The 19453-nt window shown below is 41.8% G+C and overlaps 1 protein-coding gene across 1 annotated transcript in view; it reads right to left on the bottom strand.

Moving 5' to 3' along the window:
• Positions 1-19453, bottom strand: part of tmem108 (transmembrane protein 108) — a 45003-nt gene that overhangs the window by 4614 nt on the left and 20936 nt on the right. The window contains 3 exon segments of the mRNA XM_065949152.1: positions 76-122; positions 770-2020; positions 12751-12834. Of these exon segments, the coding sequence (XP_065805224.1) occupies positions 76-122; positions 770-2020; positions 12751-12790 (1338 nt within the window). The 5' untranslated portion in view covers positions 12791-12834.

The raw sequence follows: 19453 nt of genomic DNA, 5'->3' as shown, positions 1-19453 counted from the left end.
AGGAAGGGGAAAATGAGGGTTAGCACAGAGGCTGGAGGAGCTGCTGCTTCAAATAACACCTCTGAAAGTGCCCACACTGATGCTCAGGGAGAAGCTGTCATGTTTCTCCACAGCGTACACTGCTGGAAGAGATTGTGGTTGAAAGGAAATACGGCTTGAATCTGCTACTGGTGGTGTACCTTGTTGTAACTTTGAGCTTTTCTAAGTAACAAAGCTTTAAGTCACTCAGAAACAAACTTTAAGGAAAATACAAGACAGTTATTTATTATAGCAGAGCAAGAAATCCTTATTTCTCCATCTCCAACAGACCATTACACAAAAAAAATCAGTTTTGCCTAAGGAGCTCCACTTCTCGATGAAAGACACTTTGTCTCCCTGGCTACTAATATGCTATCGCTCCCTCTTGATTTTAATGCAACAGGATCCTGGCCTGAAGGCAGTCTGGAGGCTGTCAAAAGGCATTCCTGAAAAAATTAAGCAAGCGCTAACCAGGAAAGATGAAGAGAAGTGCGAGCATAATGAGAGTAAATTGTGACTTTTTATATTTCAAAATAACTTTCTATTGACCCAGAGTAAAAGTTTCCCCAGGAGGTAGATGAGATAAATGATAACACTGACTCTTTTTTAGGACATAAAGCTACAGCTAACAGCCAATTAGCTTAGCATGAAAACTAGTGGCAAGGGAAATATTGAAGGTAACAAAATCAGCTAACAAGTTCTTCAAAAGCTGACTAACAAACTTCTGGGTGTCACCAGGGCTATTACTTACAACACGAGGACACAGTCACAGTGATGGCCAACACGATCCACACAACGTCCATCCTGCTCAGGCAGATTGTCAGGCGGGAGTCCACAGTCGGGCCTGAGCTGTTGCAAGGCATACAGGGGTCTTGGGTTGTGGCGGGAACCTGTCTGTTTAGGAAATTCCCACTGGCTGTGGAAGGGGACTCTGAGCTGTTCCCCTGAGCGGGCATCTCCTCAACTGAGCTGTCATTGGAGAACAGCCCACCATAAGTAGTTACATTCCCCAACCCGCGTCCCAGAGGGGCATTGTCTGTGGTGTTTCCTATTACAACTTGACCCTCCATCTTAGTGGTGGTCTCGTTGGGTGAAGTTTGGTTGTTTGGGGTGATTGTTGAATTCTTGATGCTGAGATCCAGGGCTGGTGTGGATGCAGTGGAAGTTAGATTCTCTGGTGGGCTATGGACTGGAGCCTCTGTCTCCACCACCAGCATGTCAGTGGGGCGCTCGTTCCCTGCATGCACCTCCCTCAGGGTGATTGCATGGTGTGCAGTACCCCCAGCGTGCTCCCTGAGATTCGGGCGTAGTATGGGGTCAGCATCATTTGCAGAAGAGGAAAAGGGTGACAGGGAGGATCTGGGAACATACTGACGACCGGGTATAGAAGGTGCGTCCAAGCTCAACCTCTGTGGTTCTACTTTGAGTGTGTCTCCTCTGTCTGATGCAGAGCTGGACATAAGAGGAAGGGGGTCTGGAGGCCCTCCAGGAGTAGATTTCACATTTAAGTTTGGAGCTGCTGTGCTGAGAAATTCTGGGATGCTGGTGCTGGCCTGATTAGTGCTGACAGTTACTGGCCTTTGGACTTGAAGGGCTTTGACCAATTTGTGCATTTTGCCTTGGTTTACAATATCATAGCCAAGCTCCAGGGGCTGAACCACAAGACTGTCAGTGCTCACAGTGTTAGGGGTGACTATATTCGATTCATCAATGGGAGGATCAACATGAGCAGGACCAGAACTTTGGGTTGTGTGAAGCAAGGCCAAAGGTTGGACTATGGCAGTGGGGAGAATGATGCTTGATGGTTGAGTGCCTCCTTTGGATGTCCATTCCCCACTACTGGAGCCTTCTTGATGCCAGTCCAAGGGGTCAGGTTTTGGGGCAGACAGGGGGCTGCTGTGGGTGACTGCCATGGAGACAGAGTCCTGGGATGTCTGTATGAAGTACAGCTCCTGTGCTGATGACACCAGTCCTACTGGCAGTGCTAGGAATGCTAGAACACCTGCGGACAAAGAGACAGGAATCTGATGATTAGCTCATAATAACATCACATCCTATTTTCAGCTTATCTGTCGGCTTTTATCAATTCTTTCAAGGCTCTTGCTACTCATAGCTCAGAGAGAAAGTGTAAACCCTGCAGCTGAACGTTTGATGTGCAGCCTTGTCTTGCATTCATTATGCTATTAGCCTTTAATCTACTAAACTGCTGTGTTTGTCACTCACAGTTTAACTTAGTGAGTGCTTTATTAACTGAATAATTCACTAGACAAGGTTCCACTGTGTGTTTCTGTGCATGTGTAAGGTCGCCATTAGGACTTAAGAGGATCCTTTTCTTTAAACGCAGGGTACAAACAAACCTGCAGAAATGCTTAAAAAGCCCAAACAACAATTTCAAGTAACACTAAAGATAGGTAGTTACGTGAAAAAAACTTCTATATTACTTTGAATTGGTGTCATTATTATAAACAGCCAAGGAAGTCAAAATGATGTGAGGAGAAATAATAAATGCATTATCTGAAACAAATTATGAATTAAAAAATGAATTTGCACCATTAAAATTAGTCTCCATTCATGCTTACTACAGCACAAAACACCTTGTAAGGATACTTTCACAGTTGTAGCATCAAAACGGCCAACTTTGCATGCCAAAACAGTATCACAAACCCTGACAGAGTCACTTTCTGGAGATCAATCCCATAAGGAGTCTGTGTAGTGACAAGTCATTAGCAGTTGCCTGTAGGGAATATTGGTCCTATTATGTTATGCAGACAGCAAGACACTCATGGAGGGAGCAACTTGCAAAGGCTTATTAATTTCCACTTTGCTCCCTCCCTTCCTGTATTGACAATGTTAAACACAGCTGAAGTGATGTGTTAGCAGCGCTCCCAGTGGGGTGTTCCTATGTGTTCAGCTGAGAACAGAACATACTTAATTTAAGGCAGAATGAGGTTGTGTTTCATGTTTTTGCTGCAGGACGCTAAGCTGTAGACAGGGATTGGGAAAAACAGGATTCGAGGTCAATTTGAAATACTTTTTTGCCCCCAGTTTACTGAACCAATAGTGTTTAAGTTTCTTGGAAGATAGTGGTTACTTAATGGTTACTTAATGGTTACTTCATGATTACTTAGTGGTTACCTAGTAGATACTTAGTGGTTACTTAATGGTTACTTAGTGGTTAGTGGTTACTTAATGGCTACTTAGTGGTTACTTAGTGGCTACTTAGTGGTTACCTAGTACTTACTTAATGGTTACTTAGTGGTTACTTAATGGTTACTTAATGGTTACTTAGTGGTTACCTAGTGGTTACTTAATGGTTACTTAGTGGTTACTTAATGGTTACTTAGTGGTTAGTGGTTACTTAATGGCTACTTAGTGGTTACTTAATGGTTACTTAGTGGTTAGTGGTTACTTAGTGGCTACTTAGTGGTTACCTAGTACTTACTTAATGGTTACTTAGTGGTTACTTAATGGTTACTTAGTGGTTACCTAGTGGTTACTTAATGGTTACTTAATGGTTACTTAATGGTCACTTAATGGTTACTTAGTGGCTACTTAGTGGTTATCTAGTGGTTACTTAATGGTTACTTAGTGGTGACCTAGTGGTTACTTAATGGTTACTTAATGGTTACTTAGTGGTTACTTAATGGTTACATAGTGGTTACTTAGTGGTTGCCTAGTGGTTACTTAATGGTAACTTAGTGGTAACTTAGTGGTTGCCTAGGGGTTACTTAATGGTTACTTAGTGGTTACTTAATGGTTACTTAATGGTTACATAGTCGTTACTTTGTGGTTACTTCATGGTTACTTAGTGGTTAATTTATAAATCCCAGTCTAAAGCCACCAATGTGTCCTATAGGCTGTGGCCATCATTTAAATGTGTTTCTTTGGCCAGTTCATATTTCCATGATAGATAGAGGAGAAGAAGAGGGGGGAAAAAAGCACTGAATGTGTAGAAAAGGGGGTAGAAAAGGCCGGCGTAATTAATTAAAAAAACCTACCAGCCCACGTAACAGTCAATGACTAATCTCAAATTTCTTTGCCATATATTTCCCCCCTCCTCTTTTCTTTTTATTCACCCGAGGATTTAAAATACACCACAGCAGAGCAGAACAAAACGTAGCGCACTATTTAAACTCAGCCTCTGAATCATTAATCATACTCCACCATACTCAGTCACACAGACGACCAGGAAAGAGGGTCCAGACCCTGTCTTCCATTAACCAAGCCTGTCACGTCTCTAATCCACAGAGCCCACTTCAGACCTGAATCTGAGGAGATAACACACATGGCCATCTTTGATTTATGACCGCTCGTCTTTCCTGAGATGATCCTCTTGGCAGAATAATGGAACACAGACAAACCCTAACCTATAAAAGCTAAAAGTATTAGTACTATTGTTGATCATTGGCAATATGAACGGTGGTCCCATTGGGGGGACATTGAGAGGAAACAGCCCTTTGAAATGTGCACAACACGACAAGAAATGATCAACACTGAAGAAAGTGAATGATTAAAACCACAAAAAGAAAGAGAAAAAAAGTAATATCTGAATAATAAATAAAAGCATTTTGACGACAAAATCGGAAAGGTAAGTAAGTAGTATGAAACAAAGAAGCCAATTAAAAGCAATAATGTTAACAGTTCTGTGAACTGGGTAAAGTCAAAACCTTCAATCAGTACCAATCCCTGGCTCCCCAAACCCAGCAACCCGACGCTCTGCTACCAATGAATAAAACATGATACACCCAGACTCCTTTTCAGGACAAAGTTGTATCAGAAACGTGCAAACTAAATGGTTTGGCACAGGCACACATTAACAGAGGGCACAATCTTCTGATTTATCAGGATCACAAACATTGGTCTCAACCTCATCTCTAACCAACATGGAGATACATATTATTTTGTGAAATTGCAGTGTACTTATAGTCAAATAATTTTTTATTGAAGACCGCATCTAATATGTAAAAGGGGAGAATTTGCCTTTTAAATAAGCTTGCTCTCGTACCTGACATCCCTAATAATCATTACATGGTGAGTATAACACTAGCTTTTAGTTTTTCAGACGCTCAGTTGAGTACTGAGTCAGAGCCTTCTTGTTTGACTTTAGTTAGTCACATTTATCTCCTTATTAAGGGTCATTATAAAAAAGCAAAACACAATATTGGATGAGCTGCTTATGAGCAGAAGATAACAGCTATGAGAAAATGATTATAGTGTCCCGACAACATGAACCCTAAAAGAAAAGGTTAGGTTAGCGTCTTGCATAATATCTTCTGGGGAAGAAAAAATTTATTCAAGTAAAACGGCTCCCACTAAAGCTCTAGGTGGTTTTGGTGTTTTGTCTGGATGAATGTGTCTGTTATCATCATATGACGTTTCATTGTGGGATTATTATTTAAAAAAATATATATATATGTATATCACAAACTGTCTGTGGAAATCTCTGAAGCAACATTCATTTCCATAGCCTACATTGTGAGGTCTAAAATATATCCAGAATGAGAGAAGGCAGTAAAAGCAGTTAATTTGCATGCTAACGCTAGGTACATAGAGGAACATTAGCTGTGAGAGAGCATATACTTAAAATTTTACATCTGTCATCTCTGTCAGATGTAGCGCCAACTTTGTGTTGCATAACTAGCATTTCTCTTTGGAAAATGAGGAATGTAAATTAGCTTGTTGTCTAGCTAGCAAGTTAGAGCAGGGTCATCCTTATTATCTATCTTCCTCTATATTTCCAGTAGCCTCCACTGTTAGAAGTCGGAAAGGATTTATGTGCTCAGTTTAAACTGTAAAAGTTTGATGTCGGATTGGAGCGTAGCTTTTGGAAACACACATCTAAAGGCAGGAAAACTACCTAATTGTCCAAATGTTTGAGGGCTTAAGTTTCAAGAGAGATAACAGCACAGGCCTATACTATGGAGGTGGATGACTAAGATACTCTATGGAAAATAATAATGCTCATAAGAACACAAAAATCTTTGAATGGGTTTCTGGAGAGACGCTTAACATGTTTAACATCCTTTTCTGAATTGGAAACAGATTAGTAGTTCTTTGCGTGTAGATATTTTTCAGTGGCCATTAGAGGGGAAAATCTGTGTGTATTCGGTTTGCTTTCATGTCCTTGTAAGATAATAATTAATGTGACATAGAGACATGTCAAGCCTCTTTATTATTCCCTTAAAGTACTAAGCTATCATGACATTGTTGCAGCATGTTTTCCGCCCTGTCTATTTTGACCTATTCAGTGTAAATTCTCAATTTATGTGTGTGCATGAGTTACATGAGCATCCATGTGTGCACTGTGTTTGTCTCCAAGGCAAATGGATGTAATTTGTCTCATCGGTTGGGCGTCTGGCTGATGGAGTGAGAGCGTTAGTAGGGGGAACACAGACAGAGAGCCAAGCCCTGCTTCCACTAAGACGTGCAGTGAAGAAGCCAGCACAGAGAGTGAATTAACCAGAGAAATGATTGAAAAGGCCTGAGAAGTGAATTGAGCTTTATGAACATCCATTATTGAGTTGAAGCAACGGGAAGAACATGAGAAAATTGGATGGAAAAGGGGAAGAATAGTGAGGTTGGACAGGGTGGGAAAGTGTGAGGAGGAGGGCAAAGGTGTAGTGAGAGTAAGGGAGGAAGATGGGAAGGTGTTTCATCAGCGATAAGACATGGACAAAATGAAAAGGTGGGATTAGAAACATGAGACCAAGGTTCAAAAAGAGGAATTTAAAGGAAAAAAAACCTTTATTTAAACATTTGTCTTGCTTAGAAACACTTGTCTACTCAGCAATATTTTTGTGTCTGTTTGCTGTTTTTGATATATTCTCACATGCACATAACACGAATAAAAAAGGATCTGTCCAGTTTTATGAAGCAAGGGAGAAAAATCTGAACCTTTGATCACAAGGAGACAAAAAGCAGAGTTTAAGAGTAAAAATGTAATGCTCTTGAAAATTTTTCCCCTGTCGTATATGCTTTAATGGACCGAAGCTTACAGTTATCAATCACACCAACGTGTTGCCCTCACTATCTCTATCACCCAGGGGATCATCTCAGAATAGCACATGCTAGTATCATGGAGACAAACAACGCCCCGGTGAAATTACAATGAGATTATGCCCCCATTTATTTGACTAATGGAGCCAACCTGTTTTCGAACACCTACACTCAGGATCTTATAGGGTGGGGCAATTTATGCAGGAAACCTGCTGAATTAGAGCTATTTTGAATGCATAGGAAGCCGGTGACATTCGTTCAAGTCCTCCATTGATGCCTTCAGGGACATCAATAAATCATGTTGTAAAGCAGGATCCTGCGCAGTGATCCATTGTAGGCTTTGTCCCACCAATCATTCATTATTAGACTCAATGTCAGTGGACAGAGGCCAGAGCAGCTGTCAAGGATGCTAAAGTTACGCTACATGAAATAAAAAACAACACAACATTTATTCCTGCTGAGGAAATTTTGCTTTGAATTTCTTCCATGGATTCAATCTAATGCAAAGACTCGATTACAGAAGAACAATCTCGTTCAGGCACATGCATCATGAGTCTTTCAGCCTAATCAATCATATAGGAGCACTTAGTGTGTCGTATGCACCAGCCTGCATGGCTGCATGATAAATCCTAAGATGGGAGAGGGGGTGTTCTCACCATGGGGGGTTAGATATTAGTTTTTTTTTTAGTTTTTTTTTTTACCAGAGGTCACTACATGCTACATGCAATGGAGAAAGATGTAGTTTGAATGCACAGCAACAATCTGCCTATGAGGCAAGTGTTGCAGCCAGGATGGGAGTGTCGCATCATCGGTGGCCCGCTGGCAGCGTCAATTTTAGAAACTGGAGGCTCTTCTGGAAGCCAAAAATAGGAGCTGCAAAATCATCCATCAGTAAGGATCGTCATGCGGTACAAAGTTACTCCTCAGTCATCTCCCTGCTCAGGCAGCATGACGGGGAATGAAGAGGCAACTATATGTAAAGTGAGCGACACACATACTGTACATGCAATGGCAATTTTGCCAAATTCACATCATGAACAAATGAATTAAATAGAATAAGAACGATAAATCCTCAAGGGTATGAAATACTGAGCACTATAGTATACAAAATGTGCAGCTTGATATCCTCACAAAAAATAACTTTCTCTTAAGAGCCACCTGGATAATATTTATAAAAACACTTTAAGCTTTTATCTTAACATGTTTTATTTGTCCAGGGACTTACAGGTACATTTGCCTTATGGATGCAGGGGGAAGAGGGGAATATGACCTCACTGTCCTCAATGGCATTCAATGGTTACTTAGATTTTGATCATTAAGTTGCACTTTATCAGACTCATTCAAACAAAGCCTTCTCATACGATTAAATAAACATCTTTCTGAAACTCTTTACCTTCACTTTTCAAGCACCTGTCAAGGTGGTTTTGAATATTGCCAGTGCTCGTCTGAGGCTGTCGGAACAACATTTATATTCTTAAACAGTGTTGTCTGTTAACAATCATGATAATGTGCCCTTGAGCAAGACACAGAAGGCCATCTGCCTTCCCTCGCACTCTGTGATGTTCTGTTTCACTCAATAAAAGTACAAAATGTCCATCTCATCTTCTAATGGGATAAACATGAGTGCTGGTTTTGAAACCCCAGGACAGTGAACCATAACCAATAATTAAGGATGTCCTCTTCCCAACCCGCCCGGCCCTCCATGGATCACATTTAGCCTCGTTTATGCTAATCAAAACCACTCTGCGATAGCGGACAAACCTCTGTGGGATTCCCCCCCGAAATCCCGCGGGGCAAATGGAGAAGGCTTTATCAACGGTGTTCATCAGAATACCAATGAGCCTCTATCACACCATACAGGCACACGCCGCACAGCTCTGTTATCTCACACAAAATGAATTCATATCTCACGTTTGGAGGATAAACCCTGACAGACCTGAATCAAAGTCCAAGCCTTTAAATGGGGAGTTCTGTTAAAGGTAGTCTGAGCCTTTAATTTAAAGCTTTGACGGGCCATCATAGAGCCACAGAAGCAGATCAGATCCATCAGCTTCAGGCAGACTGAACCCTTTATCAATTGGCCAACTGGAGCTGCTGTCTGACTAACTGCTGCTAAGATCGGATTATCACGCCTGGACAGAGCGCTGTCGGCCCTCACCAGCTTCAATGGACCCGCAGCACTTCTTCAATTTTACTACTACCAACAGTATGACTACAGTAGTAATATCACTGCTACCTGTACTACCATCATTCACACAGCCACCGACTATACAGCTAATAGTAGAAAAAATTAAAACCAATTACTACTTCTGGAGGTCCAATTACCAACATCACTGCTTTTATTCACTTCTGCTGCTGCAGCAACTATAACAATAAGTAAGAATATAATACTACATCAGCTGCTATAGGCAAATACTACAACTGTTACTACTAGTACTTTTTCTACTAATGTTGCTACTTGTGCTACTTTAGCCTTACTTCACCTACCTTAAGTCCATTACATCTTTATACTAATACTGCTGCTTGTACTACTATAACTGCTGCAGTTTCCACTACTTCTACTAATTGCATGTACTGTACTAATAATAACACTTTACGGGTCTAACTGTGAACATACCTCTATTACAATCATTTATTTTATTTTCATTTTAAAGTTATATTTTGGGCCTTTTTGCCTCTATTGGATAGGACAGCTAAAGAGAGACAGGAAACGTTGGGAGGAGAAAGTGGGGGACGACATGCAGCAAAGGGCCAATGTTGGATTTGAACCCGCAATAGCAACATAACTGCTAGGCTATCCAGCTCCCCTAATACAATAATTGTAATTGTTGCCCCTTGTAATGTAAGCATAGGCACTTTTCATTTTTTTTAAAGGTTTATTTTTGGGCTTTTTCTGCCTTTATTTTCGAGATAGGACCGTGGATAGAGTCAGAAATGGAGGGGAGAGAGAGAGCGGGGAATGGCATGCAGAAAAACGTTAACAGAAGGTCTACAAACCACTTAAGCACTTTTCTTTCTCCTATTGTTCATCATTCTCTTTTCTGTGTCACTATATTTGATTGTTACTGAAATAATTAAAAAAAATCATGTATGTCATAATCCTCTTAAATCTTCCTACAGTTCCTGATTTGTAAACGCATACGAGGGAAAACAAAGCATTTTTAATGGTGACATCTGCAATAATCAAAAGCTCAGGTTGTAAAGCCTTCAGGATATGATGAACTCAACATATTTGTTAAAATCTGTAATATGACTTTAACAGTGAGAACTTTCTGGAACTCATCCTAATCAGAGATGTATACATATCTTATATAAATAGAAAGTCATCTTCACAGAAGCACAAACAGACAAATTCCTTTGGTCGCTCCTGGGTGTGTTCGTCTGCCATTCTGCACAGAGTGGGTGTCCCGTGGGGTGGAAACAGACAGATAGGGCACATCCTGTGGCCCTCTGAAACCGTCCTGGTGGAGCAGCACAGTTAGGGTGGAGTGGCGGCGTGGCGGAGTGGCGGAGCGGGGAGGGAACCACAGATGTGAGGCCATTGATAAGAGAGAAAAGCTCTCGAAACAGGATAATGGCTTCCTGTTTGAATGCTCTGCAAATTGTTTGTCAGGTTGCAGCGGCTTTGAACAGCGACGTGTTTATCGGAGGATCAGGCCGAGGGAGAATGCGAAAAACAGGAACAACAAAGGGTTCTTGAGCTGTTTACTGGGATAATGATTTAGCTGCTGTGACAGAGGCAAAGGACCTAACAGGAAGGAGAAACATTAAACAACAAGTTGTCTTGAATGCGGAGGGAATTGCGGGCTTGTGGTCATACAACTCCTCTAACATCACAGACACTGCCAGGTTGGGCAACATTTTCACTGTTCTTTGTTCCTTTGTTCAACAATGTGTTGCAAGGAACACTTTAATAATAGTTGAAAAGACAAAATTGGATTGTGATAGGCTGAGATTACTCGAGGCTTGTTTCATTATTTGCACTACTTCGGACTAACAGGCCTTTCAAGACATCTATTTTTAAGGATTAAAAAACACAATTTGCACAAATAGCCTCATTTGTCAGGCTTTGCTTTGAAGACTGAGCATGCCAGACAAGACCTCATTTGCTATAAACAACTAAGTTCCCCCAATTGATTCAGTCGTGTTATGTCATCACAGAAGGCTTGACTACGTACAAAGGGCGGACTGGCTAAAAAGGGAGAAGACAGAAGAACAGAAAACAGCAAAGAGGCTGACTGGAGGCACACAGAGAAACTTGAATACTCAGAAAGCTATAATAATGTGATATCATCCATCTAAGTTCTCTTCTATCCGCAGCATCTCTTCTCCTGCTGCAGCCTCAGGGTGTTTAAGCACATCTGTCTCCTGCAGGCTCACCCAGAGACGGAAAATGAGAAATGTCTCCGAAATGCACAGAGATTTCAGGCAAAAAGGAAACCCTGATGGAAAAGTAAAGCTCCGAACTCTGAACACAAACATTGGACATTACGACAAAAACGGAGTCTTAAATATTGTGTCAGTATCAACTCTCCCAAATAGGGGTCTCTCACAATTTGATTTAAAATGATACGGTACGGTACTATGATGATAAAATTACAATACCATGATGAGGAGTCATGAAGTAGCAACATGATGAGTCAAATTGGCAGGGAACTTTTTTTTTTAAGATCTGTATTCTTTTTAAAAATTGATATTTGGCCCCAGAGATTCGATAATTGTATCGAGTCAAAGCGATTATATTTTGCTGTGTCGACTCGATATTTTGTCCCACCATTGCTCACAAAGCTACTCCGCCCTCTCTGGATTAAACCGCTTCAATGTGACCTCCCACCACCTCTGCTACAGCTCAAAGCACTGCCCCCACAGCAGTCCAGTTTATCACTTCGGAGGGATTGAGGCAGATTTGTCAGCAGACAGCCTTTTTTTTTTTTTTTTTTTTTTTTTGGCACTGCTGCCCTGAGGTGGAGCTCGAGGGTGCATACAAGATTTCATCAGCCTGTTTAGCTAACCGTCCAGGATCCTGGTGGGTCCCAGTCTGACCCCCCCCCCCCCATGCTCCATATTCATGTGACATTCTGGGCTGGTAGCCTGCCAGAGCTTCCAACATCCACTCCCATCTTGTCCCCTGAATTTAAAGCGGTATAAACTTGAACTATAACATCAACTACATGGGATGCAATTTATTAACACAATCTGAATCCCTTTTTTTTTTATTCAAACACAACAGGCCAGCAGGAAAATACAGCAACAGTTGTTGTACTAAAGGCATCATTAATGAATACTTTTGGGAACTATATCGACATTCTCATAGGAGTGAGATGAAGAAATTTCATGTAATCCGCAATCTTCTTGATATTTTACAAAAATGTCATGCACTAAAATGTATTTTTAACCCTCACACAGACAACTTTGCAATGGCAAAACTAACTCCAGTTGTCACATCTTCCTTTAATTCAGCCCATATCAAGTGAATAGTGCATGAACACCAAGGAAACCCATGGATGCTCGAAAACAAACCAAACTGCCAGATGTTTCATGTAATATGTGTTTCTGGTAATTGTTTGAATAAAAATGTAGAGTTCAACGTTGCTAAAGTCCTTTTTTGTAGGATTGTAACATGACTTTCCAAGATGTTTTTTTTTATTCTGACCATGCAGGGCATCCTCTGGTCCCTGGTTGCAGACTCAGGACACCCTGTTGATGTGCGTGTCCCACCAGCGTGGGTCTACTCACTCAGCAGCTGGCAGCGCAGGACCTGCAGGCTTGTCTTCATGGTATCATGTGATCCGGCTCCTCCTCCACAGTGCTCATGGTTCTCTGGAGAAGAGAGAGAGAGAGAGAGAGAGAGAGAGAGAGAAAGAAACTGAGCTTTCAGACATCAAAATCGAATCCCTGTCTTGTTGAAGAATCAGTGTGATATACTTTGGAAACTTAAGTTTTGGCATTTTAAGGAGAGAAGACACAGAAGAGGACTTCTAAACATGATCGTACAGATTACCCTTGACAGTTTAATCCTTTAAATGACTGCCAAGCAACCATTACCTCTCACAGCGGATAATATGAATTACAACCAGCCACAGTTTCAAAATAAAAGATCGTTTGGGACTTCAGCGATGGTTGGTCTCAACTGCCAGGCTTTGGATCAGCGTTGGCATCCTGCAGGCTGTGCTGGTCAGTGAAACCAATTACAGAGCATTAAACATTGACCAGTAAGCCTTGTTCTGGGACAGCCACTGTGTGCATGTCCACTAGACATGTACCCAGGGATGCTCTTCAGGCGGATGACTAACTGATGGCCTTCTGTTCAATGAAAGGCAACACACACAAACACACACACACACACACCCCTTATGAGTGTGTGCATGCATGTGTGTATGTGCATGTTTGCTCCCTTTCTGGAAATGCCCTTGGGCAACACGTGCCCACACCATTCACACACATTCACACTCTAAAGAGGTGTATTAGAACATATACACACACACCTAAGCATCCTTCACCCTACCTGCATGAATAATCTGATGTGAGTGTGACATGTGAAATTGGATTTGCGCCCCCCAGGACGAAGGGTCTGTTTTCAGGCGACCTGTGTTCCTGCGAGAGACACGCGAGATGAGAGGGACGGACAACAAAAGCACAGGGTAGTAGGGTGCTGATCCCTCCATAAGGCTTAAATCTCTCATAAATGCAGCCTCACAGGAAAAACAGCATCTGAGTCATCCTGTTCATATTGCTGCCATTGTGGCAACCTTTTAATGCTTGTTCACTATTGGGATATATGAAATTGAAGTAGATTAGGTAAGCCATATAGCTAGCTGACAATGATTTATACTGACTGCACAACACAAAAACACGTTAGAAGATTTCTAAAATTACACCAAAAAATGTGGGTATAAGTCAGTTACGATATCAAAGTTAGTTTTTTAAGCAAACGTGCCGTTTTACAGTAGTTAAACATATGAAAATATTTAAGTATTTCCTGGATTCTGTCATGTTCTGCTAGTTTTGTTAGCTAAGTGGAGGACTCCAAACTATCTGCCTACCTATGGTTACTTTTTATTTTAACGTCTTTAACTATGTTGTTTATTTAAAGGGAACATTTAAGTAAAAGTACTGAACAATTTATTAAGTAGCAAATTGGTTTTCTCTATTTCTCCTTTTCTGAACAGAACATCATAAAAAATAAGGCTTTTAAAGCACACGTTTAGATCACAAGTGGACACAATATTGTTCTTTTCCAACTGTTAAGAAAATGAAAACAGAGACGCTCACTGCTTCACTGTTCCTAATTCACAGATTTGACTATAATAGCTCGGGTTATAGGCTAGTGCGAGTAATTGCGAGAGAGATGAGGCTGTAAGAATGCAGTTGTAGCGGCGGCAGAAAATGAATTCTTCACAGCTTCACATCGCAAGGAATAGACGCAAACATCCAAAACCTCTCCACTCATCCACTCAAAGCAAAGACATGAAGCTGTAGAGAAAATAACGTTGCAGTCCTTCTCCTTCCTTGTACTTTATTTTTTTTAAGGGTCATGTTCCTAGCCTAATGAGCTCCATGGCAGGGTTTTCGAAAAAGAGCAGCTGAGCCTCTCCACGGTGATTACTACTCATCAGCGCTGCCAGGCCAAAGCAGGCTCATTGACACGCTTTTTAATTTGCAGGGCAGAAGGGGTGAGACTAGGGGAAGGTGTGTGTGTGGGGGGGAGAAGAGATAGGCAGAGGGCGTGTTTTTCATTTATACTTGTTATCACAGGTCAGAGCATGGTTCTGTTGCGAAAAAGAGGACGACACACAGGGACAAAAGACATGCTGCTTCGGCCTCCTGCGGCGGTGTGCAGGTAGAAGATAATACGGGATGACAGTCAGGGTCGTGGCACCGCCAAAAGGACGGGAGCTTCACAAGGAGCTACTGACAGTTTTGTTGCTGCAACGCTTAATACACGGACAACAACGTAGAAAGGGAGTCTTCCTGTATGGATAATAATGGACCAATACAGCATAGAATGCAGTCCTTTATACGATGTTACTAGATCAACATTAAGAGTGAAAAAACACTTGATCAGATATGCAAAAGAGACAATAGGGAGCTCATTCTAAAAGGAACTGGTAATCAATTACTTTCACATTTTGAAAGACCTTCCTCATAATTTTCATCGCCCCTCCTGCAGTGTTTTGGCGTCTGAAAAGCTTTGAAACTCAGGGATATCTTACTGACTTTAAGACCATAAATAACAATGAAAATGTTTTCCTTCTAATCACAGTAATGATGACGGCAAATAGCCTAATTGTGGTGGTCTTAACCGGTCTTAACTTAAAATCCAGGGTCCACCCAGTCTGAGACAAGACCGTGTAAAAATGCTTTGGATTCCAAGATGAGACCTTCAGAAAGTGGTCTTTAGACCGAGACTGATATCGAGTACTACAACACTACTGGCAAATATAAAGAAGGCGACTTCATGCATATGATTTTCTACATCCTCTTCGCTTAATAATGTCAGCAGTGACAAGAACTGAAGTGTATAAGCACCAACAATTGGGAAAATTGATAAAAATCCACTTTGCTTTTAAGCCTCAAACAAGGCAACAGAAAGTAATAAGTGAAAATAATAGCTCAGATGAAGTAGACCCCTTATTACATAGAAAAAACATCAGCAATCATCAGTCTGCAAACAGCAACTGATAAACATGTAAAACAGGGATTAAAGAGACAGCTTTTCTTACCATTCATGGAGTCATTTTGGTTCAAAAGGCAAATAAGCTTCCTAGAGAAAAAAAAGTGGCATGGCAACTGACTTGCTCACAGACGGCAGCCATTACCATGGCAACTCTAATAGTGCATTATCTTAAAATTCATTCACAAGGACATTATGGGGCTCAAACAGAATTTGAAAATAGGAGAAGCAGGAGACAGGAGTTTTGGTTTTCATCCACAGGCAGAGAAACAAATCAACAAACAATCTGCTTGTCCCTTGGACTTGGTACAGTCTGGGACCTTCAGGGTCCAGGACCTGTCAGCGGTACCGTTGACAGGCCCTGGACCTCGAAGGTTCCAGACTGTGGCCCTGAATAATGCGTCTGGAGGGGCCGCAGACTTGAGGCCAAAGCCAAGGTCACCCAACATCACAATGAAATATGTCTGTCGCTCCATCGTTCTGTGGCCACCAGCCGCAGGGGTAACAATGCTTTTAATTTTGGACTTCCCTCTATTCTGCGGTTATGTATAGGAGCCGTGGCAGCAAGCTGGCTGCTCGCCCACAGTGACTGCAGCCTGGGAGATTTTCCATAACGACAGAGAAGGAGGAGGAGGGAAGGGAAGGAAAGTGTGGGAGTGAACTACGACAGTGTGAAATACAGTGTTTTTGCTCTCGCAGTCAACTGATAAATGGACCGCCAAACACAACTGTTCTGACTGATGCTTTTCTTCCCCCCACCAGTTCTGATGCAGCACTCTCACACTTTGGTTTATCTGTCTGTTATGAACTGGAAAAGCTCTCTGCTATAGCTTCTGTCTGACAAAAGGAGGCAGAGAATAAAAAAGAGGTGAAGTGTGAAAGATGGGGGCTTTGAGGTTATTTGACACAGTGGCCAACTGAGACTCAGAGGGAAGAAAAAGCACAATAGCACAAGATCACAGCACGTCATGATGCATTCAGGGTGAAACAGCGGTGAAACCCTGCTTAAGATTAGAATAGTAAAAAAGCTACACTTCTTGTATTCAGGATAGAAACATTTTTAACCGTATTTATGTAAAGGGAAATGTATTATCCAGCACGGACAACCATGTAGCAGGGGAATTTCTCCAACAAAATGAACCCAGAGGAGCATTTTCTTACATCTACAGTATGGCTCAAACCAAAGCGTGTAATAATAATGATTAAGGTTTATTTCCCATCTGGCAACGGTAATTGTTTTAAGGAAGTACTTAACCTAAACTGTCATCTTGTTCATAATATAGCCAAGTAGTTTTGTTTCCAAAAGCCAAACCAACCTGCAGCTGTCAAATGAAAATGTTTCTCAGCGAGCACAGCAAAACACTTAAGAAGCTGGACCCGTGTTTTGACAGATATGTGCAGAAAAAAATTCAGTGATGTGTCAGGAAAACTTTCAACGGAAATGCAACACTCCACTACCTGCCAATCCGTCTTAATGAAGTCCATTTTTTAAAAGTTGTTTATTAAAAATTGAAAAAGGACAAGTGTGGCTCAGTGGCTATGCTGTTCTACAAGTCAGTGCTGAATTCATGGCATCAAAGACCCAGGCTTGATCTGAAATCGCAGGGTGTTTATCTCCATTTCAAGTTCTGTGAAAGCAACTTCCCTCAGCCCAGCCCTTCCACAGTGCCTCAGGAGACGTGCCCACGCAGAGGGTGTCCATTTTTCTCCTTTGATGTTGTTTTGCCCTTTGATGGAAGAAAGCAAACAGCCTCTGATATGGCTTAGCTCTGCCAATGTTGCTCTGGCATTCATGTTGACGAGGCCAGGAGCTGGCAGAGATTGCGGCTGCAAGTCGTCGTCGTCGTCGCAGTCGCAGCTTTGCCTCTAAGCGCGTCGATGCCATCTTTGTGACCTTGCGAAACGCAAAAACTGCTGGGCACCAATCAAGTTGGACTGTGGCTAACTGAGGAGCTGATTACTGATTACAGATATGAACAATTCTGTTATGAAACCATTTTCGTCAGTGGGAGGGTTAAAAAACAGAGCCAGTGACTCAGGCACAAGCGAGACTCTGCTCTGGGCTTTGATAACGTAATTATCCAGCCAGGATACACACAACAACTGAATGATTACGACTATTGATTCCATGCAACAACAGGCCTAAATGAAATGCAAGCAGCAAGACTACAGAGCAGGAACAGGTTTCCAGGGAGTGCTCTAATCCTGCCATCCCTGAAGGCGGCCATGTTTGCTGAGTCACTGTGGGGAGGTGTGTGTGTGTGTGTGTGTGTGTGAGCGCCGTCAGTCGTGGTGCTGGATGGTAAACCTGGCAGGATGAGTTGCTGGTGCTGCGTCATGGAGGCTGTTAGAGGATGTGCAGGTTATCAATCAGAGCCTTCACTCCCCTACTGGTCCTGCCCCGCGGTACAGCAACACACCAGCCATTAAAAGTACATTAGGATCCCAGCATGCCTTTCACTCTGCTGACTGTAGCGCCAGAGGAAACACATTACCTGTCGCTATACTGTACTGTACCTGGTTACACCCCCTTTCATATGTCCAACATGAAAGTCTAAACACTGTTTCATTAAACAAACACAGATTTATAAAGAATCTCTGTGTGCGGAACACTTTCGCTTTTGACTGAATTAATACATTTCCTTTACTTCCTTTCTCTGTCTTTCATGTAACATCTCTTCAAGTATGGACAAAAGGGAAAACATTTTGATCATATCGTGTCGACAGAAAGACAGCAGACGAGTAGATTTTGATACAGAATTGGTTCCAGAATCTTCTAACGGCAACTGAATGTTTTTTTACAGGGACTTGTGTTTTTAGTATCTCGAGTGGTTCATGGAAATCAAGCTGAAAAAGGCCATGAAGAAAGATCAAATTACATACTTTGTATAGCAATCTGTTATGCAGATTAGAAGTGAGAGTTTCGCATCAAAACTGTTTTGAGGCGGAGTAAAGAGTTGGAGTGCTTCCCTCATATCAAGAGTTTGTAAGTTATTAAGTAGGTCTGGTGATGCGGCTGTTATAAGTGTTGCGCTTTCTCCGTAGAGGAAGCTATTCTCTTACCAAGTAAAGTGCAACAACAGGAGATGCAAAACAGCTGATTGCAACTGGACATAACAAAATGCCAAATCTGAAATCCATCGGATAATCTGCACATTTTTCAAACTGCTTCTGTGTTAACTGAAATTATGTTGGCAGGACAAATTTTGGCAAAATTATTTCTCCAAAAGAGAAATAAACCTACTCACAAAAGCAATAAGAAACAATTGGTAGTTCAATCTGTTACTAAAGCAAGAGCTAAATGGTTGTAAGGTCTGAAAAAGGCTTCGCTCTGCTACATGCAGAAAGCTTCAAATATGAGATGTTGATAAGAAAATGGGCTCCAGGATAATGTTCACATGTTTACAATACCTGCAGCATGCTCGTGCAGCCGGTCAATAGTCATTAATGTAGAAGTAGCACAGCACAAGAACAGGGACATACTTTTCCTTAGATTATCATCACTCAGATTCATGCCAAAGAACAGAATCCCAGCTTCACCCTCACATCACATCAACATTGAAGAATAGGACAGTAGCTCTTTAAAGCATGAATGAATTCCAAACTCGTTCAGTGGAGGACTCCCACTCAGGCAGAGCGGTGCACCTGTGCTCAGGGGCAGCAGAGGAGGAGTTGAATAGCATCAGCAGCCTCTTCATTACTCAGCACGCTCACACACAGCCACGACCAATGACTAAAGCAATGCATCAGAGGAATCGTGGCCAA

This window comes from Labrus bergylta, chromosome 20, assembly GCF_963930695.1.
Source record: "Labrus bergylta chromosome 20, fLabBer1.1, whole genome shotgun sequence".
NCBI lineage: Eukaryota > Metazoa > Chordata > Actinopteri > Labriformes > Labridae > Labrus > Labrus bergylta.
This window is presented reverse-complemented; position numbering and strand designations above follow the sequence as displayed.